Here is a 25,770-nt window from a genome sequence, read left to right as displayed (position 1 = left end):
GGTAGATGAGAGCCGGTGAGTGACGGGTGGGTTGCTGATGGAAAATGGGAAACGGTGCTTTTCTTTTTTTTGAATTTTCTTTTTAGTTCGATGCTGTGTGTGAAATTGGGCCGCTGACAGCGGGACCAAATATCGAGCATTTCGGACCAAAGTGAAAGAATCCTCAAGCGAGCGTAACCTGTTCAAATACAGCTTTCACAAGAATTTCCTAAACCGAAGAGGGCAAACCCTTCTGCTTTCCAAAATGCGGCTTATTTTTTAATGTTTTTTTATCTGTTTGTTTTTCAGATTCCCTCTGAAGGATTCAAAGCGTCTGATTCAGTGGCTAAAAGCTGTTCAGAGAGACAACTGGACTCCCACCAAGTATTCGTTTCTTTGCAGCGAGCATTTCACCAAAGACAGTTTTTCGAAGCGGCTGGAAGACCAGCACCGGTTGCTGAAGCCCACTGCTGTCCCCACCATCTTCCAGCTTGCAGAGAAAAAACACGACAACCTGGATTATGTCAGAAGCAGAAGAAAAATAGCGAGCAAGGTGCCGCAGCAGGATGGAGAAGACCCAAGGGAAGGAGGCTGTGAGGTAGTTCAGAGGACCTCGTCTTCTGGCCAGGACTTCATGGTGATTCAAGGGGCGGAAGAGATGGAGGAGGTGACTTTGCAAGCAGAAATTGGATCAATGTCCAAGGAGGAAGAGAACCTCCGTGGTCAGCTGGACGGCCCTCGGAGAAGGACGTTAGGTGATAATTTGGTTGCAAAGCCTGGACCTCAGAAAAAGCCCGAGAGATCTTCTGTGGAGGACTGTCCTAAAGCCACCTGGACAGGGAGCTGGGTGGCAGACAGAAGCGGCGTCTCGGTCGACGACTTTACACCTCCTGCCTCTGGTGCTTGCAAGTTCATCGGATCCCTGCATTCTTACAGCTTTTCCTCTAAGCATGCCAGAGAGAGGCCGTCTTTCCCAAAAGAGCAGCTAGAAAGGAAAAGGCCAAAGAGAGACGTGGAACCAAGCTGCAGCAGCCATCTCATGGGACATGATAAGGCTGTAGCGGAGGGCTCCCCTACTTCATCCCTCACGGCGACCCCTCAGAAACCTTCCCAGGGTTTGTCGGCGTCCCCAGCAGACCTTACCCCTCAGCCTGCCGCTGAGGCTGTGGTGGGGCGGAAGGGTGACACGGATGCCAACCCCATGTCAATCAATGAGGTCATCATGTCAGCCTCGGGAGCTTGCAAACTCATCGATTCCCTCCACTCGTACTGTTTCTCCTCCAGGCAGAGCAAAAGTCAGGTGTGCTGCTTGCGTGAGCAGGTAGAAAAGAAGAACGGAGAGTTGAAACTGTTGAGGCAGAGGATCAGTCGCTCTGACAGTCAAGTCAGGAAGCTGAAGGAGAAGCTAGATGAGCTGAAGAGGATCAGTTTCCCTTACTTGAACAGCCTGCTATCCCAGGACTGTGGTCAGTATTCCCAGCGGCCTTGCATTGAGGCAGAATTCCCCGTTTTCTTAGCAATAAGAAGCTGTTTAAGTTAGAGGTCGTAAAGATGTGGTGGGTAGAAGGTATGAGAAAGGTATATTAGACCAACAGATAGAGGTGAAAGAATTGGGTTTTTGGGCGCATAAGCTATTTCTTATATCCTGAGTTTCAGAGGCGATTCCTGGCGTGGAATGGGAAGTTAGGTCGTGATGTTGCAGACACCTCTCTTGATGAATTTTTTTTTTTTTCCTTCCTGGATTATTTCAACTTTTTTGTTTGTTACTTGATAGTCTTCCTTTGGAGCGTGCCTGTGAATTTTTTTTGTGTATTAATGAGCTGTCATGGGTAGCAGGTATCTGGGAACGCTGTTGTCGTCTTCTCCAGTGATGTAAGAAGTACTTCTGATCTTAGATTTCATATACTGCACTGAATACTCAGGATATATGAAATCTAAGTGAGGTGGTAGGTATCAAATATGACAATGTCATGATACACAGTGAGGTCACTTTTTGTGACTGAGTGCCTGTGTTTGGTTTGGTCATTTCCTCCCTCGGAAGGTAGAAGAAGTCAGGAAATGGACAATAAAGTGGGGAGAGATGGAGAATGACTTCTCTATCGATTTGAAAAAAACCAAAACAAAATGAAACACCTGAAAACACAGAGGAACTCGGGGAGAGATGAGGTCGTGTAAAAAGGTTGCAGAGAAGTTGAAGCAGGCCATAACCCTCTCTTTTGCAAGAGAGTGCTTTAATATACTGCTGATAAAACTTTTGCTCAATGACTTTTGTTGCATGATATAGTTTGGGCGAAGAGTTTGGGGGGACATCTGATGATGTTTGATGCTGAGAAGACACAGGGTTGCCTTGTGAAGGATGCATGACTTGGGACTTTCTTGAAGAAGAAGCCACCTGTGGATGGTTAGGTGTCCCCTCATGGTAATTTTCTCATCCATTCTGAGGTTTCTCCTCCTAAAGAAGAAACCTCACAGCTTTTTCTAAAGCCATGTAGTATCAGACATGGTCAGAAGTGTGATGGTGGCATAGAAAGACATGTTCTCCAGACTGTTATAGCATGGCCTACTTCCTCACTCAAGTGCAAGAAAATAAATCCTGACAAAATTCTTGAAGGTCAATACCCAACGCTGCTTTTTCCATGTGTTTTTAATTTTCCAAAGTGTGGGAAAACTCGTGCTTTGGGTGGAGGGGGTAAAAAAATTCTTTTCCCCCATGGGAAATCAGCATAGTCTTATTTGTACCTTCTGGTCTGTATTTTTGTATTGGTTTGGTGTCAAACTAAAGAAAATAAGTGATTACAGTTTTAGGGTTCTATAATTGTCATTCATTCATATATATATATATATAAAAGGGGTGTCTAGCTTTGTTAGCACACCTTGAGATACTAATTGCAAAAAGAGTGTCCTGAAGGATGTTTTTCTTTATTCTAGTAGGCACTATGGTTTTTCTTTTCTTTCCTGAGATGGATGTTCTTACACATACATCTTTCAGAACTTGAGAATTATATATGGAGAATATCTTCTATATCTATAAGAACTTATTCTACTTTCTAAGGGAAAATGTAATTATGTTTTTTTTAATGAATTGACCAACTTGTTACCTGTTTGGCCGTCTGGACATCAATATGTGAAAATGAACCGTTTCGGGGATTGTAGCTTGGTGTGATGGGAAGTTCTTACAGAACCCTTTGGCTGGTGACTTTTTTAAAGGCTTTGTTGGTGACTATCTGGCTTCCCCCCTTTTTAGCTTAATCTTCATGCTCTTCTGCCTTGCATTGCTTTTTATGTGTTCATGGTAATAGTTTATGGCAGTCAAAATACCTGATTAAGTGCAGCTGGCTGCTGCTGGGCAGAGTCTGGTTTATGCCTAGGCACTAAGTTTTACTGTAAAACAAAGCTGAATTAAAGAAAGACTTTTTGGTATGTGTAAAAAATAGAGTCAGGTAACTAATTAAGTTAATAATACTTATAGTCTGTGTTAGTAGCTCCATTTTAGTTGTCCTAAATCATCTGATGTGTAGTTGAGGTGATGTTATTAGCTGTGAACCTGAGCCTGCATATTTTTTTCTTCCAAAGGCAGTGCCTTGGGAATGGGGAGTGTAAGTAAAGTAACCGACTGGACTGACCATACAGGTTGTTACGTGTCTGCATCCCAACTCCACGCGCGGCGGGACCTCCCTTTGCTGCTGCCTGACGTTCAGCCGCTTCCAGAAAATTGCGAGCAGAAAAATGAGCTTTAGGCCCGCGCCCCATTAGGCAGATCTTCATTTTGCTACTAGTTGTCAACTGGTATTTTCCTCCAGTGAGACAAGTAAATTTCTGCTAGCTGTACCCAAACTCCAACTGGTTGGAAAGAGCAGGTTTCTGCAAAACTGCTGCACACGCAGTCCCTGCCAGCCACGCTTGAGGTTCGGTGACTCAGTCTGGGTGAGTTTGGCTCACAGCGTGCTTGAACCGTCACGGTGCGCTCAAGCAGTGTTTCCCAACCTGGCTCAACAGGGGGATCGACTAACTGGTTTTAGCAGAAACCCTGGGCTGCTTCCCACACAGCTGCCACGGTGAACTTTTCCATGCTAAACTTCGAATTTGCTCACTTGCTTGGTGGGAAGATGTTTCCTTCTGTTTCATGGGCTGCTTCTGAGGTCCGTGGACCAAAGGTTGAGGAATACTCCAGCAGAGGAGCACGGTTAGGCACAGTGCTCCAGGCAGAATGAGGTTAGATGCATCTTCTGGAGAACAACAGGATGCACTGGGAGAAATTAAAGAGAGCCAGCGAGCAAATATGGATCAAATGCCCTGAGGATGGGGAGACTATTCTGACAGCACTCTCCTCCAGCACACAACTACCATCTGACCATCTTATTCTGCTTGAAGGTTTCGCAGCTCTGCTGCATCATACTCCCTTGGTGCTAGCACAGAGAGGAGATCCGAGATGCTCCTTTCACGAGATCACCTCGTCTTAACATGCTCTAGGTCGCTTCTTTTGTGAAACTACATCTCCCAGCAGGCACTGGCATAACTGTCTTACCTAATCATGAGATCACTTCCCTTATAGCCATCTTATCAACCCTGCGCAAAACACTTTCTGGTGAGCAAAGGGGGTTAGAAAGCTAGACCAAGCAATAGAAAAATAACTGCAAACTATGGCCGGCAGTGGAGCAAATGCAGGTATGATTCGATGTCATTGAAGTAGCTGTATTTATCAGGGAGGTAAAGCTGTTAAAATTCAGCCGCCTGGGTGTGCGTGGAGCTTCTTCCAAACTCCATGTCTGTTCCCATGAAGGTCATGTTAAAGGCAGGAGAATTTGTGAAATGAGTCCATGTGGAAAATGATTAGAATTTTGCTAAGAATCTATACGAAATTGTATTTCCTTCCAGCTTAGATTTTTTTTTTTTTTTTTCACTATTTGTACAAAGCCACATAGAAGTGTCATTGCTTATAATACTTTTTACATGTGAATGAGGCATAGTTGCTGAAGTCTGGGGACACACAGGAGGAGTTGAACATTAAATGTCTGGTTTTGTGCCGAGATGGAGTCCTGATGTCTGTGGGGCCTGAGGTGGTGTTTCCCATCAAGGTGGCAACAGGTTTTTGTTTGTGTTGCAGAAAACAATTAGCAAAATCATGTTCCTCAGTGGCAGTGCGAAATGGGGTTGTGTGAGGATGCGAGATGCTGTGCTTTCATCTGTCCCAGCGGGTCAGGTCTCTGTGCGGTTTAGCTTCGAAATGAAACGATTGTAATGGGTCACAGAGATGTGCTGGCAGAAAAATTCCCTCCACCAAGGCAGGCACTGCTAACCTGGCTGCTGCACATTAACGTGGAGCGAGAGACGTGTCTGTCGAGGGAAACTGCTGGAATTGCTTTTGCAGAAGCAGCTCCCTACAGGCAACTCTCTTTGGAAAATAATACCTGTATTTCCGAAGTAGAATAACGATTTTGGAAGAAAAATGCTTTCATTCTGGAATGGCAGGTGCTGCTTATGGGTTTTGGGTTTTGTTTTTTTCTGTCTCGTCTGGGATGGGAACAGCCAGGGTAGAAGGCTGGTCAATAAAGTGGGTGTTACAAAGAACAAGGGAGCTATAAAGTAAGCTGGAAGTGAGATAAGGAGTAGCAATATGCGCACACAGGTGAAGAGTGGGGCTGAATCTGTGGCAGAGGGCATCACGAGTGAGGCTAGGCGAGACTTCGCAGCGCCTGTGGCCCAAGCACATGCTGCCCTGCAGCGGGTGGGAGATGAGCTGCCTCATGCTCTGCATGGGAGCAGCTGGCATGCAGGCACCGACCTGACACGCGGCAAGTTTGGGATGTGGTTGATCAGGGACATGGCTCTTTCACTGCTCTCTCGGAGAGAAAGGCGGCTGGAAAAGGGGTAAACAAGACTTTTTGCTCTGCTGGTGCTTTGGTTTTTTTCAGTCTTGTTTTTTCTAGTTTTTTTTCCTAAGAGCCTACACAGCTTGCGCATTAATCATTTAATTCTGCGGTGAGTCGGCAGTGACTCACAACGAAAACCAGCTTGTAACTAGGAAGCAAGGAAAACGCTAACTAAGGTAAATGTGAGAGAAAGTAAAACATATTGAGGCAAGCTCAGGTAGGATGCTCGAGTTTCTCATAACAGTGTATAACTTTAAAAATGTTTTCTGTGTATTTTGTAGTGCAGGAGAACTCTGGCAGTGACTACAGACGCGTTTTACTGCAGAGGTTAGAAACAGAGGCAGTAACACATTGGTGCTTTGTCCTGAAATTAATTATGAAGATAGGCCGTAAGATGAGGATTCGTGACTATAACTGTATTCCCACCTTTTTAGAGCAGAGATGGAGCCAGAGCACGCCAGTGCTGGGAATGCTTTACTGGTTTACTTTTTGGGGAGCATCAGCAAAGCGCGTAAAGGGGTGCAACACTCAGGGAAGGGCAGCAGAGAACAAAGCCACCTTCTATACTTAAATATGGAAAAAGTGCGCTGAACAAGGCCGCTCCTTAATTACCAGAACCTTGATGATGATTTAAATCCCGTAAGCGACTCGGTGGAAGAAAGGACCGCAGCAGGCTGCCCAGCTGTTGCTGTAGACCCTGAGAAGACTGAGAAGCACTGCTGTGTGAGTCAGTTTGTTTTTTGTTTCACTGATAAAGCTGTGTAGGAATGTGTGCCAGCGTAGCTTTCTGTGCCAGGGATCCCACTTGAGAGCCACGCTGGCTGAAGCCTGTGTAGACATGGCCCGAGGGGGTTGTCCAGCCGCTTTGTCTGGTTTGTCTAATGGCAGGGAGAGCATGCCGTCTCCCGCTGCAAAGCGTGGACAGCCGGTTACAGTCTGATTTTGTTACAGTGCAGGGAGGGATTTGACTTCTAACCCCTCTGTGAATGAGAAAGATGTGGAAACAGTTCATCCATGAGTTCAGAGGGATGAAGTGGGGTCAGATGGTGAAACGGAGCTGACTCGTGTGCCCAGGATCTGGGCACAGCAGTTTTGGCCTGAGTGGCTTCCTGGAGGAAAGAGTTTGAGGTGATCAGGTTGCTTACGTGCCTGTGGTTTTTGCCTCCTGTTGCAACTTGTGAGCATTGGGGCTGATTTCAGTTGGATTTCGTAGAGGAGCGGAGGTCTCAAAGATGCTGGGTCCCTAACAGCTTCAAGAAAGTGTATCATCTGGTAGGGAAAAGCAACTCCAGGAATGTTCTTGTTAGGAAATAGTCTGTAGTGTGAGCTTCCTTGTTACTAGGTAAAAGAGAAACTCTGCACGTGGACGCAAGAGACCAGGATTAAGAGAACCCCATCTGAGTGTGAAGCTTTAAACATGGAGAAGGGTGGCCAATGTCTCTTGTGCTGCAAGTTCTCAGACATAGTTTGTACTCCCGATATCGTCACATGCTTACTTTTTAAGCCATAGTAGCAGGTTGTTTGTAAAAGTGATGCGCCAAGAGTTTAGTTCTTCAAAAAGGAAAGTACATGCTCCTTCATTAGTGATATTCCTGTTGATGGTGACTGCATCTATAAACCTGTTGTTTGAAACAAAGCAGCTCTGCAGACAAATTTATTTTCTTCTTTAAACTCTACTTTTTGTTGCCTCAATAGTCTTGCATTTACCCACCCCAACCACAACTTAAGAAGTAAATTTCTTTTCAAATCACTGCTTTTTTTTTTTTTCTTTTCTGATGGACTCAATCAGCCTCTCTCCTGTCTGCCTCCCCACTCTTGCTTTTCCAGTCGCTCAGCTCAGCCCTCTGCACTGAAGGCTGCCAGGGAGAAAAAAGGACTTAGTTCACTAGTCAGAGAACAGTACCGAAGGTAAGAAGAGCACTGCATAGGATGTGATCAGGATGTGTTTACTATTCTGCACTTCACTGAGTCTCCGGTCCTTATTCCCACCAGCACTTCTGTTGCTCTTGGCTTTTCCAAGCAACGTAAGAACTAAAAAACTCACATTGACTTTGCTGCCATGACTTTGACTACTACTTTGCCAGGTAGTTTGGCAAAGTAGTAGTGGACGGTTGGCTGTGTTGTTTACCCAGATGCCGTAGACTTCAGGATTCACAGTTACATCTTCACTTTTCAGGTGGCTGGAAGTCCAGCTCTTTAGAAGCGAGTCTAGCCTGCCCTGTCAAGCACCTCCAGCCAGGCTGGACGCTGCGCAGCGAGGCAATGGGGTCAAGCTGTCGGTGCTGGAAACGGTTGGTTGGCTTCTCTTGGTTTATAACCGAGTCTAAAGAGTGGAAATAGCTAACACCATATTTTTTTTTTCATCTGTCATTTTGATGCTTTTTCCTGAAATGCTGCGGGGTTGGTAAGCAGAAGGAAATGAAGTGCCCTATTACAAGCGCTCTGGTAACAGAAAGCATCCAGCTCCTAGGTTTTGTTGCCACCTCCTGACCCAGGAGAGGGCAGCAGCAGCCCAGGCTGCGGTCCCGTCTAGCCTTTCCAAAGCTTTGCTCTTCTCTTCCACGGTGGGAGTTTGAGCCTGCAAAAAAGCCTGGAAAGAAATGCAGTGCATGCAGTAGCGAGTGAAAGGCAAATACCAGTTGGATGGGGTAGCAATACTCTCCTTACTGGCAAAACTGCGTGCTCTCAACGCGAAAGCAGAAAGGGAAACTGGTTCCTAAGAAGCAGTGTAGAAGTATGGGGTTTCTTGTAGCAATAATTTTGGACTTTTGTTATTCATCATCACTGTGTTAAGGTCTTTGCTGCACCAGAAAATAATGGTCTGTTGCTTGGTTGCTCGCAGTACAGGTGGAAGGTTAAGTACAGTGAAATACTGTCCGGTACACTAACACTGCTGTAAGGATTGTAGGAACCCCTTCTTAACACCTTGGTAAGCTGGTGGTGAATGCACAGGCTGGCAGGACAGTCTTTGCAAAGGCTGGCTCTGATGCTGTAGATGTTTATCACCTATTTCATAGCGAGCTCTCATGTTTTCTCATCTTGCTTCATTTGTAAAATACTTCAGGAGAAAGAAGATATCTGCTGGGAAGGCCACACAGCTGGGCACGTACAGTCCAGGAGGTTCCTCCAGTGCATTGATGACAACTTTTTGTCTTTTACCTGGGAAAGTTTCTGTTCCCTCTCCTTTGGCATTCCAGGTACGGACTCATCATTCTTTGTCCTCGCTCTTTGTCTTTTTAGCCTGATGTTTGGGACTAAGCAAAGTGAAACTCGGACAGATCAAGCAAATTTTTACCCACAGTATCACCTTTTCAGGTCATAGTTTCTCCCTGCAGCTAAGTTTGTGCCTTTTAGGTAGGACAGGTAGCTTGTTCTTGTATTAGGCGATATCGCTAGGTGTGGAAAACAACCCCCTTCAACTCCCACCCTGCCAGTATGAGTCATTTATCTCGTGAGTGGGAGGAGGACATGCTTTAAGTATACTTCAGTCATACTTGTCTGCATAACATAGCTAACCTAGAGCAGAGGGCACCTTGTTTCTATTGGTATTGGTCTTTCCTGAGATCACGTTGGTGCTGTATCACTTTCCCTGCTTACACCTTAGGAACGGGTCTGCTTTGCTGTTCACGTGGTTTTAAATTGTCTGTCTCCATTTCTCTGCACGTGGACGCAAGAGACCAGGATTAAGAGAACCCCATCTGAGTGTGAAGCTTTAAACATGGAGAAGGGTGGCCAATGTCTCTTGTGCTGCAAGTTCTCAGACATAGTTTGTACTCCCGATATCGTCACATGCTTACTTTTTAAGCCATAGTAGCAGGTTGTTTGTAAAAGTGATGCGCCAAGAGTTTAGTTCTTCAAAAAGGAAAGTACATGCTCCTTCATTAGTGATATTCCTGTTGATGGTGACTGCATCTATAAACCTGTTGTTTGAAACAAAGCAGCTCTGCAGACAAATTTATTTTCTTCTTTAAACTCTACTTTTTGTTGCCTCAATAGTCTTGCATTTACCCACCCCAACCACAACTTAAGAAGTAAATTTCTTTTCAAATCACTGCTTTTTTTTTTTTTTTCTTTTCTGATGGACTCAATCAGCCTCTCTCCTGTCTGCCTCCCCACTCTTGCTTTTCCAGTCGCTCAGCTCAGCCCTCTGCACTGAAGGCTGCCAGGGAGAAAAAAGGACTTAGTTCACTAGTCAGAGAACAGTACCGAAGGTAAGAAGAGCACTGCATAGGATGTGATCAGGATGTGTTTACTATTCTGCACTTCACTGAGTCTCCGGTCCTTATTCCCACCAGCACTTCTGTTGCTCTTGGCTTTTCCAAGCAACGTAAGAACTAAAAAACTCACATTGACTTTGCTGCCATCCAGGTAGTTTGGCAAAGTAGTAGTGGACGGTTGGCTGTGTTGTTTACCCAGATGCCGTAGACTTCAGGATTCACAGTTACATCTTCACTTTTCAGGTGGCTGGAAGTCCAGCTCTTTAGAAGCGAGTCTAGCCTGCCCTGTCAAGCACCTCCAGCCAGGCTGGACGCTGCGCAGCGAGGCAATGGCGTCAAGCTGTCAGTGCTGGAAACGGTTGGTTGGCTTCTCTTGGTTTATAACCGAGTCTAAAGAGTGGAAATAGCTAACGCCATATTTTTTTTTTCATCTGTCATTTTGATGCTTTTTCCTGAAATGCTGCGGGGTTGGTAAGCAGAAGGAAATGAAGTGCCCTATTACAAGCGCTCTGGTAACAGAAAGCATCCAGCTCCTAGGTTTTGTTGCCACCTCCTGACCCAGGAGAGGGCAGCAGCAGCCCAGGCTGCGGTCCCGTCTAGCCTTTCCAAAGCTTTGCTCTTCTCTTCCACGGTGGGAGTTTGAGCCTGCAAAAAAGCCTGGAAAGAAATGCAGTGCATGCAGTAGCGAGTGAAAGGCAAATACCAGTTGGATGGGGTAGCAATACTCTCCTTACTGGCAAAACTGCGTGCTCTCAACGCGAAAGCAGAAAGGGAACTGGTTCCTAAGAAGCAGTGTAGAAGTATGGGGTTTCTTGTAGCAATAATTTTGGACTTTTGTTATTCATCATCACTGTGTTAAGGTCTTTGCTGCACCAGAAAATAATGGTCTGTTGCTTGGTTGCTCGCAGTACAGGTGGAAGGTTAAGTACAGTGAAATACTGTCCGGTACACTAACACTGCTGTAAGGATTGTAGGAACCCCTTCTTAACACCTTGGTAAGCTGGTGGTGAATGCACAGGCTGGCAGGACAGTCTTTGCAAAGGCTGGCTCTGATGCTGTAGATGTTTATCACCTATTTCATAGCGAGCTCTCATGTTTTCTCATCTTGCTTCATTTGTAAAATACTTCAGGAGAAAGAAGAGTAATTAGCAGCATCTCGCTGGCTTTCTAAACCTGCTATCTGTGGGAGAATGAAAAACACGGGTGTTAATTCTCTTTTACCTGGGAAAGTTTCTGTTCCCTCTCCTTTGGCATTCCAGGTACGGACTCATCATTCTTTGTCCTCGCTCTTTGTCTTTTTAGCCTGATGTTTGGGACTAAGCAAAGTGAAACTCGGACAGATCAAGCAAATTTTTACCCACAGTATCACCTTTTCAGGTCATAGTTTCTCCCTGCAGCTAAGTTTGTGCCTTTTAGGTAGGACAGGTAGCTTGTTCTTGTATTAGGCGATATCGCTAGGTGTGGAAAACAACCCCCTTCAACTCCCACCCTGCCAGTATGAGTCATTTATCTCGTGAGTGGGAGGAGGACATGCTTTAAGTATACTTCAGTCATACTTGTCTGCATAACATAGCTAACCTAGAGCAGAGGGCACCTTGTTTCTATTGGTATTGGTCTTTCCTGAGATCACGTTGGTGCTGTATCACTTTCCCTGCTTACACCTTAGGAACGGGTCTGCTTTGCTGTTCACATGGTTTTAAATTGTCTGTCTCCATTTCTCTGATTTAGTTGTTATCTCAGGTCACACCCTCTGTAATCACAGCAAAATGGAAAACTGTTGTTTATCAGAGCTCTTCTAAAATGATTCACTAAAGAAGTTTTAACTTTGTGAAACAGACCTTTGTTGCTTCTTAATAAATGCAATGACAAAGCTTTCTCTTCTTCCATTTACGCTTTAACTTGCAGGCACCCTAGTCTTTTTAAAACATTTTACTTAGCCTTAGTCCAGACCTAAGCAGAACAACTTCTGAACGATTCTTGTCTCTTTGTAGAAGTGCAGGTCATTGTTAACCTCTTCAAAAAAAAAAAAAAAAATTACAGCCAAACTTTGATCTTGAATGTGTATGCAGCCTGATTTTCTTTTTCCTCTGAAGTGAGGACTCGTTTCCTTCATCTCTGAAACAAATGGGAACAATATGTACTCAGTGCTTGAGAAAAATCAGGCCAGAGCATTAGAGATTTAGTTGTCATGTAGTGATAATTCTTTATGCTGAGATTTCAGTCTTCTCCTTCGTTGTGTGTAGATGGGAGGGAGCTTTCTCTTCAGATCAAGCTACAGAGACCTAAGTCAGAAATGGACCACCCGAAAGAGTGCTCTACGTAAGGCCAAGAGCAAGCTTGAAAACAGACCTACTTTCTGTGACTGTTCCTTGTTCCCTGTCTCCCCTTGCACCATGGAGCTGACGCTGCTCTAGAGAAAAGCGATGCTGCTGCGTTGGACTGTTTCTGAGGTGTTTTGTGTTCACCTCCACCCAGCTGTAAGCAGATCTGTGAATTTTCTTTCTTCATTGTTTCTTCTTCCTCCACAGAGACTCCTCAGCTGAATCCTGTGATGGAGCCCCTGTCCTGGATGCTGGGCACCTGGCTCTCAGACCCGCCAGGAGACGGCACCTTCCCTACCATGAAGCCCTTCCAGTACCTAGAAGAAGTGCACATCTCTCATGTGGGGCAGCCCATGCTCAACTTCTCGTAAGTCTAGGGCTTTATCCGTGTTGGCAGCAGCTTTTGGATCAGATCAGGCATGGCTCCAGTGAGATTTGTTGGTTGTGTTTCTTTTCCAGTGGCAAAGTAAACGAGTGCTCACCTACCAAATGAGGCGCTGTAATGATACGCAACTGCGTGGTCTGACTTTAATTTTCCTTTAAAACTTGTGATGAATTGGCATGCTGTTGCAGCATACCAAGGGCTGTACACCTGCAATCACTGAAGATTTGCTAGCCCCAGAGTACAGTGCGCTTCTACAAAGGTTTTCAAAAGTGAGTTCGTACCTGTGAACTCATGCAGGAGCACATGTGTGCAGGATCGGGACTGTGGCCGTGGTGCAGTGTACAGTTCTTGTGAGGGTTACATAGTAAGTAACTCAGGGTGCTGCGAATGTGACTGTAACTTACAATAGTGGAGTAACTTCTGGTACCAAGAATGGCCCCAGCATGGACATCACTGTTGTTTCTGCAAATTCGGTACCTGCCTTTGAAAGACCAGTGATCCTTCCACTTTAACATGATGTGCACTGGGTGCACACGTTAGCCAAAAGATGTACTGTCCTCATGGCCAGAAAAAAACCCCACCGTTCTTCTTGCTGGCGGTAGCTCTCCGATTAGAAATGTCTTCAGGTAACAGTATTATGACTGCTGTCATTCTGCTTTGTGAAACTCCCCCTTACAGATCTAATAAATGAAGGCGCTGTGGCATAGCTGCCAAGTGTGTGTTCATTTTAAACTGTGGTCCTCTGTCTTCACCACTGTGAAAATCTGAGAAAAGTTGAAGTGTTTAACAAACTTACATGGGATAGGAGGCAGACAGCTGAACTGCTTTGGCTGCAGGTAATTGTTCGAAGAGAAATAAAAGAGAAATCTGGAGGAAGAGAAGTGACACGTTAGCTAGCTGATCAGTGCTGCTCCAATACTCGTTTGGGAGGGGTGAGTTGGAAAGTTTGTTGCTTTGAAAACCAGAGAAAAGAATAATTACAAGATGCCAACGCTTGTTCCTGGTGTGCACTGTTCGTTGTGACAGAGCTGCCAGCTCAGCATGTGAAGTTTTTAGTCCAGTTTCCAAAAGAAACAAAGCTCTGACAGTCCTGCTCTGTTTACATCTCCCTCTCTAACTTTTGAACGGTTACTGATTTGAGTCACTTTTTTGGGGTTTGTTTTTGTTCAGAGGAGATCTATAGCTCAGACCTGTTGAGCTCTGGGAAGCGTCAGGAAAATAGGCAGCAGGCTTGGAGGACAGAGACGCTGTGCCTCCCTGGGTCCTGGAGCAGTGCCACTTGACTGTTCTGAGACAGTCCCTATGTCTCTTGGATACTCCAAGCACGGAAAGAAGCCTGATTTAAGTTCATTTCTCCTTCGATTCTAGACGATCCCACTGTGAGGCACGACTCTGTAGAGTACCTGGCTTCACAGCTGCAGGGCACAGAGGCTGAGATGCTCGGGCAGCCCTTAGCAGGGATGCAGCCCTGCATTGCTGATGGAAGTCTAGTTCCTGGTTCTTCCTATAACCACATGGTTAAAAACAGACATCCTTTGTACAGAGACAAAGCCAAACAGGAGGACTAATTAGTGTATTTGTACTCAGAGGACATTAGGGAGCCAGAAGCAGCTGCGAGGCACTCACACTCCTCCCTAACTGCATGCCTTAGGTGTGCTCGAGGGGGAGAAGGGGCTTTGTCTCTTTGGAGCCCATGGGTTTCTTGTGCCATGTGCTGCACCTTGTGCTGCTGGTCTTCTAGGAAATGTTGACTCTGTGTGAGTCACTATATTTTACTTCACATAGGAAGCACTTGCTTTGGGCTTTTCAGCTCTCAGTGCTTCTTCAGTAGATAATTGTTGCAGCTTGCCACACACCATGTGCCTGGACAAGCGCCTTGCTCAAGCTCTTCTTGCACACTTGCCATGTTACCATCGGGATGGCAGCTGATGATGCAGCATATCCCCAGTCCCAGGATGGGTCATGGTGGCCAAGGGGACTGGTGTCGGCCACCGTTTCCAGCAGGCACATCCCAGCTGCATGACAGAGGCAGGTATAGAAACCGTCGCATGAGGGAGTTCTGGGTTGCAGATTTAGCAGCAGCTTCGAGGTTGGTTCTGCCTCTTTTCCCGTAGAAGGGTGCAGAGTGGGAAATTCTATGAAAAAGTATGAAAAGAAAGAGATTAGTCCAAAATAAAGAAACACCAATAGGATAGTCCACTGCGCTATGTAAATTCTTAGCTTGCTGTTGTGTTTAAGCTGCTCTTTAATTCAGTTACCTGTGTAGACTCAGGAATTGCTGTAGCACTAATGTAATGTATGAACATGCTCGATGTATGTAATCACCCACATTATGGGTGGTCAAATGTAAAACTCTTAGGTCTCATGAAGAATAAATATGAATCTGAGCTTTTTTTGAAGAGGGTGGTGGGAGAAATAAGTCTGCTCTGTTACTGCCTGCAGCCAAGTAATATAAAAAAACCCTCAACTCGTCAGGTTTAAAAGCTAAATAAAGATGATACTGTAATGCCAGGTATTGATTTGAGAAAAGGAAGTATTTGAGACAGAGTATGGCTTCAACATCTGTGAAATGTCTGACTTCCCAAGGGAGTTTCAGAGCTAGGTCTTAGAAGGACACAAGAGCTGTGAAAAGTATGAAGCTTGAACTTAAGTAACTAACTCCTGCTCTAAGAAATAGCTGTGCCTGTAAAGTAACTGTATTTTTACATGTTTACATCTCCCAACCATGAAGCGTTGTCAGTCCATTGTCAGTCTTTTACTCTTCAAATAATACTGCAGGCAATCATGCGGTTAAATAAAATACAGTTTCCTCTGAGACAATACCAGGCCAAACACTGTATTTGCAGTGCAATAAACAGCAGCTTTTGCATTCTGATTTCTCCTCAGGTTCAACGCCTTCCATCCGGACACCAGGAAGCCCATGCATCGAGAATGTGGATTCATCCGCCTCAAACCTGACACTAATAAGGTGGCCTTCATCAGTGCCCAGAACACAGGTACACACCTGATATCCATGCTGGGGAAAAGAGGAGGTCCTTACCCTGCTGTGCCATTTCATGACTTCTCCAGAAAATTTTTGCACCTCTCACAGTTCCATTTAATTTGTTTTCGCTGTAGGTTCAGTGCCAAAGAGTAGTGATGCTGCTCTTTGGCGCTGAAGCTACAGCGAAAACAAATTAATAAATGAGCTTGTGTCAAAAGCACTGAGTTTCTAGGACTGACTTATGTGGCTTTGCCCAGACAATGTGGCTTACTAGCTTTCTGTGACAGGAAAGGACTGCAAGTTGAAATACCGCTCATGCGGGAGACTCGAGGGGTGTCCTTCCCTCAAATAATATGTTGGTATTTGCAGATGTAGCTTTGTAAACCAAAAGAACCCCTGCCTATGTAACGAGAATTGCAGTCTGAGCCTTAATGATAGGAGGTGACATTCTTGATGTCTTCATAACGTCCTAGTCTTTTTTTGTGGGACGGCAGGGGGAGCGTGTACAGATAAGATGCTCCATTCCCAGTGCTCCCATGAGTTGGCCACAGTTGACCATGTGGTGGAAACAGAGAGGTGCATGCCTTGGTTCAAGAGCTCCTGGGTCTAGAACCTTCCTTCTACTGTCATACTTGGCCGGCTGCTCCTAAGCAGGGTCAGATTTAACATCCCACTTAAACTGTTGTTACCAATCTCAACACTTGCCGTATTTGATTCTGTGGGGCCAAGGTAGAGCCTGTGGGGCTGCGGTGGTTTTAAACCCCCTTTGCAGCCTCTCCATCCAGGAGCGTTTGGTGTGACCCATATAGCAGGTTCCCTGTTAGAGACCCTGCCTGGGCTGTGGCACTACCAAGAGCTTCCGCAGCCCCGGAGCAGGGGAGCTTCTCTCCTACTGTTCCTTAACAATCCTGGAGAATAATCTCAGTGCAGTCTTTAGTCTTAGCACCTAAACGAGGAGAATCTCCCTACTGCCTGGATGTAGTGCCTTGGTACTTGTTACACACCTTGCAGTGAATGAATGAGAGAGAGAACCACATCTAAATTATTATAAGTGTGTGTTAAAACCCATTTGATGCTTAAATTTGCATCTAAAACTCAGAGCAGGTGCTGAAGGGAAAACTGCCAGTTGCAATGCGATACTCATCCCACACGGTATGAGTAAGTCTGCTAGATTTTTCTAAGCAGCATTATATGTCTGAGGTTGTGTGGATTTGCAGTTGTCAATATGTGCTAGGTCAAATAAAACCGTTCTTAAGGGACAGTGGTGGTCTGTTACATTGCCTAATAATTGTGACATCGTTAAGTAACCTTTGTAGCCTAATTATATATGACCTTGCTTCTCACTAGGCCTGGTGGAGGTGGAGGAAGGGGAGGTGAACGGACAAGAGCTTTCTATAGCTTCTCACTCCATAGCCAGGATCTCCTTTGCCAAGAAGCCCCACGTAGAGCAGGTGAGTGCACACGCTGTGAGCGATTCACATAGTATTGTTGGCCCCAGAAGGTGTCTAGCTGAGAGGACAGGTTGATTAATGTACTTTAATTACAGATCGCCATCAGGAGTTCTTGGAAATATTGCATGGCATCCTAACTTATCCTTTCTAAACAGAAGCTATTTCATACATTACAAGACCCAGAAGGATCGTTAAGATAAACATTGATGTGCTGAATCAGACCAGCCAACCCAGAATCCTGTCTCCAGCAGTGGCCGGTAGCGGCTTCTTAGGAAAGTGAACAGGAAAGTCTTGTCTATATACCCTTTCACGGCAGTGATGTTACTTCTTAATGCTTCTCTTCTGGATTAATTACAGTATGAGGGTACACATATGAGGTATGTCCAGTATTGGGCCTCATCAGGATATCTTAGGAGTGGTCTCCACCTTGGTTTTGGCAGATCTTGCTTGCTTTTCAGGACGTTCACAAGGTGCTGTGGGCTCTCTTCCCATCCGTGGCTGCTTGGCAGGGCTGACGCGTGCTGTCAGCTCTAGTTTTGGTGGACTGCTTCTTGGGTTTTGACTTTATCTTTTTTGTGTAGCGGTGTTTTGTTGTTGACACAGCTGGATGGGGTACAGCTAGCTGTGTGTAAGATGGCACTGCTGGAGTTAGTGTGGCATACTGAGGTCACCGCTGGAGTTCTAGCTGTCACTTATGAAGTTGTCTCGGCGGACTAGCAGCTGAGAAAGACAGCGAGGTTGAACAAGTTCGCACAAAGAGCAGGTACTGGCACATTCTTGCACCTGTTTTGTTTTCACATGTGAACCAAGTGATGGACTGCAATTGTTGAAGGGTGACAAGTGAGGTGTGGCTCTCAGGAGAGAAGACACTACTTTGATTGGGGCAAATACAATATGGTCTTACTCTGGAATTAAGGCTTAATTTTGGAACCTTTTTTCATGCACTATAAAACCAACCCATAGGTAACTGAGAGCACAAGTTTGTGCTTATGCAGCCAGTGTCACAAGTGTGCTCCCTAAATTCACTAACGTGCCAACAATTGTATGTGCCTACACAAACAATGTCCTAACTCCGGAAAGGCAGTCTCGACTCCTCCGCCTTCGGATGCGTTTTTTTTAAGTTGTTGGGTTTCTCCTTTCCCAGGAGCAGCTGTATTGCCTCCTTTCTATAGCAGGAGAAACAAAGCTGTTAAATACTATAGATGTCACCGAGGCAGGGGAGCTCTTAATTACAAACATTTAAATAAAATGGACCACTCTGTCAGCGTCACTGCCTGAAATGTGAGCAGATAGACTGGCAGGAGGAGAGGGCGAACAGCGTAAATTGCCCATGGAAATGGAGACCACAAGTGTTGTGAGACAGGCACTTGTGCTGCTGCTTTAGTTGCTCATTTTGAGAAAACTTCACCATAATGTTGTATTTCTGCTGAAAAAGTGATTCGGGATGGCTGTGGCTCAGCGGAGCCATAGTTCAGGCAGGAATACCTGTTCCCTGAGCTGGGGCTGTGTTGCAGGCGCTTGCTGGCTTGGCCGTGCTGAGGTGTGGGGAGCTCCCTGTGTGGATAGAGAGGAGCAGTCCCTGCTAGAGGCGATGCTGATGGGACATCCAGAGGGACCTGGAGAGGTGGGACTGTGCCAACTTCATGAAGTTTAACAAGGCCAAGTGCAAAGTCCTGCGTGTGGGTTGTGGCAATGCCAAGCACAAATCCAGGCTGGGTGGGGAATGGATTGAGAGCAGCCCTGAGGAGAAGGTGGTGGTGTTGGTTGATGTTGGTTGATGAGAAGTTCAACATGAGCCAGCAATGTGCGCTGGCAGTCCAGAAAGCCTCCCACACCCTGGGCTGCATCCCCAGCAGCGTGGCCAGCAGGGCGAGGGAGGGGATTGTGCCCCTCTGCTGCGCTCTGGGGAGACCCCCCTGCAGTGCTGCCTCCAGCTCGGGGGGGCCCAACAGCAGAAGGACACGGAGCTGTTGGAGTGGGGCCAGAGGAGTTGCGAGGGCTGGAGCTCCTCTGCTGGGAGGACAGGCTGAAAGAGGTGGGGATGTTCAGCCTGGAGAAGAGAAGGCTTTGGGGAGACCTTAGAGCCCCTTCCAGTCCCTAAAGGGGCTGCAGGAGAGCGGGGGAGGGACTCCTGATCAGGGAGTGGAGCCATAGGACATGGGGGAACAGTTTTAAACTGGAAGAGGGGAGATTTAGATGAGATATCAGGAAGAAATTCTTGACTGTGAGGGTGGTGAGCCCCTGGCGCAGGTTGCCCCGAGAAGCTGTGGCTGCCCCATCCCTGGAGGTGTTCAAGGCCCGGTTGGACGGGGCTTGGAGCAACCTGGGCTGGTGGGAGGTGTCCCTGTCCATGGCAGGGGGGGGGAACAAGATGATCTTCAAGGTCCCTTCCAACCTAAGCGGCTCTCAGCTCCCACCCTGTGTGTATAGATATGAAATGCTCTACAGGAAGCAGAGGAGTGCTCTTAGACCGGATTTATTTCCAAACACTCTGCTCAATTCCCCCTGCGAGCATCTGGAGAACAGGCACATTTTCAAATATTTTTAGACTTCAGGACTGCCCTCGCAGTTTGTGGGTACTGAGGGAACTGGCTGATGCACCTGCAGGGCTGCTGTGTTATCTTCGAAAGGCAATGGAGATCAGCAGAGTTTCCTGATGACTGGAGACCCATGGCACGGGAGTCGCCCACCTTCAGAAAGCGTCTGAATGTCAGCCTGGAGAGCTACAAGCTGGTCAGCCTCACTGCAGCCCCTTGGACATTTCTGCACATACGAAGGAGAAGATGATTGGGCGCAGTCAGTGTGGTTTTGCCATGGATAAACGGTGCCTGGCTGACCTGGTTGTCTTCTGTGATGGAATGACTGGATTTGTGGACAAGGGGAGACCAGTGGATGTCTCTTACCTTGAATTCAGCAGTTTCCCATGGCCCTTTTCCGGTGCTTCATGTTTCTTCTCCTGTGTGGGAAGTCGCAGTCTTGCGACTTGCATCTTGTGCATCTTGGCTGTACACGGAGCTTGCCCTCCCATGGTACCATCAGCCAGCCTTCAACTGATGCTCACTTTTCAGAGACAATCCCCCTCTTCTTTCTTTGCACAGTTCATTTCATTTCCTCTTTCTGGCATTCAGACTTCGTTGTCTGACCTACAGTGGTCCAGTCGGGGAAAAGATGAGCCATTCAGAAACCCTGAGCTAAGGTCAGACATTGTGAGATAATTTCTTGTTAAAGATGAGTGTCTTTTGTATTCCTTTTAATTGCCTTTTCCTGCTTGGGGTATTTGAGGAACACTGTCATGCGTTACAAAGAATGTTTCTGTTCACCCCTGGGATTGTGTTTGGCTCGGGAAGTAGCAAGTGGCCACCGGGCAGTATAAGCAGCTCTTTAGGATGATGTGGAGCCAACCTGTGCTGAAATCGCGCGAAGGGCCAAAGGGCCGGATGCGTGGGTCAGTGCCAAACTGCCTCCGTACAGCAGCGCTTGCTCGGGGACCTGCCGTGCCCTAGTGTCCTCCACACGATTGCGTGGCCCTTCTCATGCTGGGCTGGGCAGCTGGAGTGACACCCTCCAGAGTGTTATTCTTGGAGAGGAGCTGAGGTTCAAAAAAGATGGTCCCACTTCTCTCCTTTATTTTGGTAACAGCGAGGAGCAGACCGACAACCTGTGCTGGACACTGGATGCTTAGCCGCTGCCTCCTCCAGTTTGGAAGCTGCTGAAGCCTGGCTTCAGGCGTCTGCTTGCATGGGTCCCAGGTGGTCCAGCTCCAGAGGGCAACGCCAAATTGCTGCTTTTGAGGTTTGGTGCAGTGCAGATGGACTCGCAGCGTGCCCAGGTGGAGGAATGGTGGTGACGTCCCCTGTGGAGCCCCTGCAACACCTTACTCTGGCTCGGCATGGTGACCTGCAGAGAGCCCAAGTGGTTTTGAAGGCTGCCTTGGAGACATCATCCAGCACAGAGCATCTCCCTGAGCCACCAGCTGGGAGCTGCTCTTGTGATGGAGGGATGTCAGTAGTAGTGCCGGCACACTGCGCTGCTCTGTGGATAATGGTTTTGGGGCGGGGAGCTGGTATTTTGGAAAGGGGTCCTTTGTTAGGAGAGAAAACTTCTCCTCATTTACTCGCATGGCTGTAGTGAGCATGTCCTTCCATCTGTGGTGTGTTGACACAAACACAAGGACGGCAAAGGGAAGGTAGAAAGTGCAAGTAAGGAATTTAGCCTGTGGATGCCGTTTGCTTAATTTCCTTATTTCTTGTCTTCCCCTACTTTTTAGATTACCAGAAAATTCAGGCTCAATTCCGATGGGAAACTCGAACAAACTGTCTCGATGGCAACCACTACGCAGCCCATGACTCAGCACCTCCACATTACCTACAAAAAGGTGACGCCCTGACACCGGGAGGGCCGTGTCTCCCCGCCGAGGGCGAGGAGCGGAGCATCATGCACCGGGAGCAGCAGCAGCTCGGGAGTACAGCATGGCAGATCCCGGAGCTGGCTGCCGGCACTCACCCCCGGGGCCGTGAGCTGCCCGTCCTGTTGAGAATGTTACTCAGATGTTTCTGTAATGGTATATTAAAAAAAAAAAATAAAAAGCTTTTATTTTTATGGCTGTGTCTTTGGGCGTGATTGCAGAGTGGTCTGCGCGTCCCTCTGCTCCCGCAGTGGTTACAGAGGGGCTTTTTGATGCTTGTTTGTTAGTAGGTGTTGGGTTGCGGATCCAACCTCCTGAATGCTCCTCTGCAACCTGAATAATGCCACAGAAGCAGCAGGATCGGGAATGGATTTGCACTATGGGGTCAGACCCTGAGAACTCCAGCTCCTGCCTAATGTGTCATGCCTGCCTGCTGTGGGATGGAGAGAACTGTCGGAGGACCCCATCCTGGTGCTGCCGACTTGGAAGGACTGGATGTCAGGACCAGACCTTACCTAGCTTCAGTGCGGAATATCACAAGAATTTGGGTGACAACTGTGGGACAGCGGGCAGCAAGACACACTGCAAACAGTAGGGATGGATTTTGGCGGTTCTTTTTTCGAACTTGGGAGTTGTGATGTGGCCTTCGTGAAATCCGTCACCGAGTCCCTCGGCAGTGAAGGTGACAAAGGCCTAGGGCTGCTTCTGGTCTACGGCAGGGGTAGGAGAGATGGTTATGGCTGCGTTTCTCCATCTGTTGTCTCCAAAGGTTTTCTGTGGTTAATGTGTGGCTCTAGGGAAGGCCTTGGTGGTGACGTTTCTTTCTCACAAGCTTTCTGATGCCAACCGTTGTGTCGAAACTGTGTGTGAGGGCACGACAGGTCTGGTTTGCACCCGTGACTTCCTTTGGCACCCAAGACCCGCCTTAGCAAAAGGGATTTAAAGCCTTTGCTGTTTGGGAAACATCTGTTCTGGTGGCTCCCTGACCCTCCTTTTCAGCTTCGCGGTGGTGTCCTCAGTGTATTTGCAGGAAGCGCAAAATGATTCAGGTAGGTGGTTTCAGCATGTCGTGCTACAACAGTATTCTCGGGAAAAGCAGAGAAGGAGGCAAACAATCCACCATTATATTCCCGAGCTCCTGTATTTGAAGCTGAAAAAGCTAACTGGGGCCAATAAATGGCAGCACAGAAGCTTGTCATGGTCCTGGAGACCATGACACCGTTCAAGTCCCGCCACCACACTCAAGTCCAGCCAGCAGCTGAAAGGACACCCAGCCCCAGCAGCAGCACTGGAGGTGTCCAGGCAGGAGCTGGCAGTGCCGGGAGCTGCCAGGAGCGATGGGCTCAGCCGACTCCGCTACCCGCTGGAGACCAGCAATGATCTGTCATGGCTACGGAAGGCATGGGAGGAAGAGCCAGGCTCAGGGGACCACGCGCAGCCTCCCCTGGCTCTGCTTCTGAGCTCATTGCTGCAGAGCTGGGGAGAGGGAGGGATGCGGACCTGGGAACTGGGGGAGAGGGTGGGGTAGGGCTCAGGAACTCGTGCAGAGGGATGTGGATGTTGGAACTGGAGGAGAAGGGTCATTACTGGTTTCCTCCATCCCTGTCCCCGTAGGGATGCAGCCCAGGAAGGGGAAAAGGGAAAGGCAGGACGTTTGCGAGCAGCTTCCTGATGCCTAGAGGAAGATCCAACCCTCACAGGGCTTTTGGCAAAATCCCCTCCTTACGGCACAGCGTAACCTGCTCTGGCGCTGTGGCTGTATTGCAGGGTGGTGTCAGCTCATCCCCCCACAACAGCCGCTCTGTGCCCGGCGTCAGCCCACGCCAGGGCCTGGGAGCAATTAAAAGTCTGAATCTGTAATGAATCCTCGACAGGTGATCGGTGTTTAAAGGCTTTGATCTGCTGCTTTTTGATTCTATTCCAGCCCCTCGATGGAATTTCTCACGTGTAACCGAGCCCCACTAACCCATCCTGGACATATATAATGGATGGCGGTGGAGGGAAGGAACACAAACATGGCTGGATATCGGTAACAGATGTCCGGGTAGTGGTGCGGCAGGTCTGTCTGCCAAAGATCACCCACCGTCAGTACCTGTTCGCTGTGCCGGCCAGTGCAAAACCCTTCCTCTGTCCCCAAAACTTGTCCTGGTCGTGGGTAGAGTCAGGTGCCGTGACCAGATCTGATCGTTCTCCACTGGCCCGAGGCGTGGGACAAGGCTTGGAGCCAAGCCACTGAGCTGCTATTTCCAGGACCAGTGCTGGGGATGCTGAGGGTGACCGTGCCTGGTTTCTTCTGCGCTGGTTTGCTCACCCCTGCGGGGATGCAGAACCTTGCACTTGGCCTCGTTGAACTTCGTGAGGTTGGCACAGACCCACCTCTCCAGCCTGTCCAGGTCCCCCTGGATGGCATCCCTCCCCTCCAGCATGGCGACCACTCCACACAAATTGGTGTCATCGGCAAACTTGCTGAAGGTGCACTCCAACATCCATGCCACTGACAAAGTCCCAGTACTGACCCCTGAGGAACGCCACCCATCCCTAGTCTCCACTTAGACATTGAGCTGTTTACTGCAACTCTTTGAGTATGACCATCCAGTCAGTTTCTTATCTACCAAATAGTCCATCCATCAAATCTGTGCCTCTCCAGTGTGTTGTGGACAGCATCCAGGTAGGTGATGTCTGTTGCTCTCCCCGTATCCACCAGCGCTGTAACCCCGTCAGTCCCTTCCTCCCAGCCGGTGCTGGGCTCTGTCTCCACCGGACAAAAGGCATCGCTTCAGGAAAGACCCTTGGAAGGAGACATCCTTCACAGGAACTCCTTGGAGAAATGGGCCCAAACGGTGCCTTTGGGGTGCAGGGGGAAGATGCGGGAGGGACCCGCTTCCTCTGGCAGACCAGGGCATGTGTCCTCCCTCGCCAGGTCATTTGAACCTGAGGAGGGGGGCGACCTCCCTGCTCTGCAGTGAGGTTCCTCCTCGCTGGCTCAGGACAGCCTCCAGCCATGCCTGGGCAGCACCACGATGGCTTCTGGGAGGACCGAGCTCTGGCAGGAGAGGGGGCTCCCACAGAACCGGAGTCACAGAATCACAGAATGATGGGAGTTGGAAGAGACCTGTGGAGATCACCTAGTCCATCTGCCCGAGCAGGATCACCTAGAGAAGGTTAGACAGGATCATGTCCGGGCAGGTTTTGAACATCTCCAGAGAAGGAGACTCCACAGCCTCTCCGGGCAGCCTGTGCCAGTGCTCTAGCACCCTCAAAATACAGAAGTTTTTCCTCATGTTCTGATGGAACACATTCATCTGGTCACCCCTGAGAGGGACCCGGAGCAATGGGCTGATCCCGGCAAAGGCTCCGCAGCGCTGCCAGGAAAAAGCATTTTGGTCCACAAACCTTAATCTGGCTGAATTTGACCCAGGGCATGGGACGTGTGTGCCGGCACAGCTCCCGGCGAGTGGCTGGAGCCTTTCGTGCTCCTACCTCCTTCCTCCTGCTGTCACAAATGGATGTTAACTTGCCCGGATCTGCTCAGCCCTGCTGGGTTTCAGCTGAGCTTTTAGGAGGAGCAGCGGGAACCGCCCCAGCGCGCTGGCTCCACACGGGTCCCAGCGGGCCACGGTGGTTTTGGCATAGGCAAAAGTGAAATAAAAGCCCCGGTCTCCAGAGGGCTTGCCAGCCGAGAGCGGATGAACGTTCACATTAATGTGTAATTAATGTGGAGCTCTGGCTTCAGTTCTTTTGGCAGCGCGGAGTTAATTACAACCGAACCATAAAGCATTGCACATGGATTTTATTTGCTGCCTTATTAGTGGCATCTGTTCTCCCAGTGAAACGTCTCAGCTGTTTGCTCTTGCTCAAGGAAAACCAGAAGAACCCATTGCATAGATGGCCCATGCCATCTACATGCTTCGGGTGGAAATCGAGCTAAAGGCTGTGGTGGCCCCACCGCGTTTGCCTTTGGCTGTTGGTTTAACGCGCTGCCCCAGCGCCCCAGCCCATCACCGCACGAAGCGGGGCACGGGGCTTCAGCCCCAGACCTGAAGGGTGACGCGCCTGCGTTTGAGAACCAGCACCATCTCTCTCCCCAGCCATCTCCTGGAGCTGCCCCGTGGTCTTCTACATTCTTCTCCAGCAAGAGCCATCGGGGATGGCTGGGGCC

At 48.1% G+C, this 25,770-nt stretch overlaps 1 protein-coding gene across 1 annotated transcript in view; it reads left to right on the top strand.

The window, feature by feature from the left end:
- THAP4 (THAP domain containing 4) overlaps window positions 1-21,805 on the top strand; it is a 23,528-nt gene extending 1,723 nt beyond the window's left edge. The window contains exons 2-7 of the mRNA XM_009893094.1: window positions 87-151; window positions 289-1,445; window positions 12,595-12,754; window positions 15,659-15,768; window positions 17,103-17,206; window positions 21,474-21,805. Of these exons, the coding sequence (XP_009891396.1) occupies window positions 87-151; window positions 289-1,445; window positions 12,595-12,754; window positions 15,659-15,768; window positions 17,103-17,206; window positions 21,474-21,593 (1,716 nt within the window). The 3' untranslated portion in view covers window positions 21,594-21,805. The remainder of the gene's footprint in view (window positions 1-86; window positions 152-288; window positions 1,446-12,594; window positions 12,755-15,658; window positions 15,769-17,102; window positions 17,207-21,473) is intronic.
- Window positions 21,806-25,770: the final 3,965 nt, after the last annotated feature.

Source organism: Charadrius vociferus, unplaced genomic scaffold (genome assembly GCF_000708025.1).
Source record: "Charadrius vociferus isolate BGI_N301 unplaced genomic scaffold, ASM70802v2 scaffold559, whole genome shotgun sequence".
Taxonomy (NCBI): Eukaryota; Metazoa; Chordata; class Aves; order Charadriiformes; family Charadriidae; genus Charadrius; species Charadrius vociferus.
This window is presented reverse-complemented; position numbering and strand designations above follow the sequence as displayed.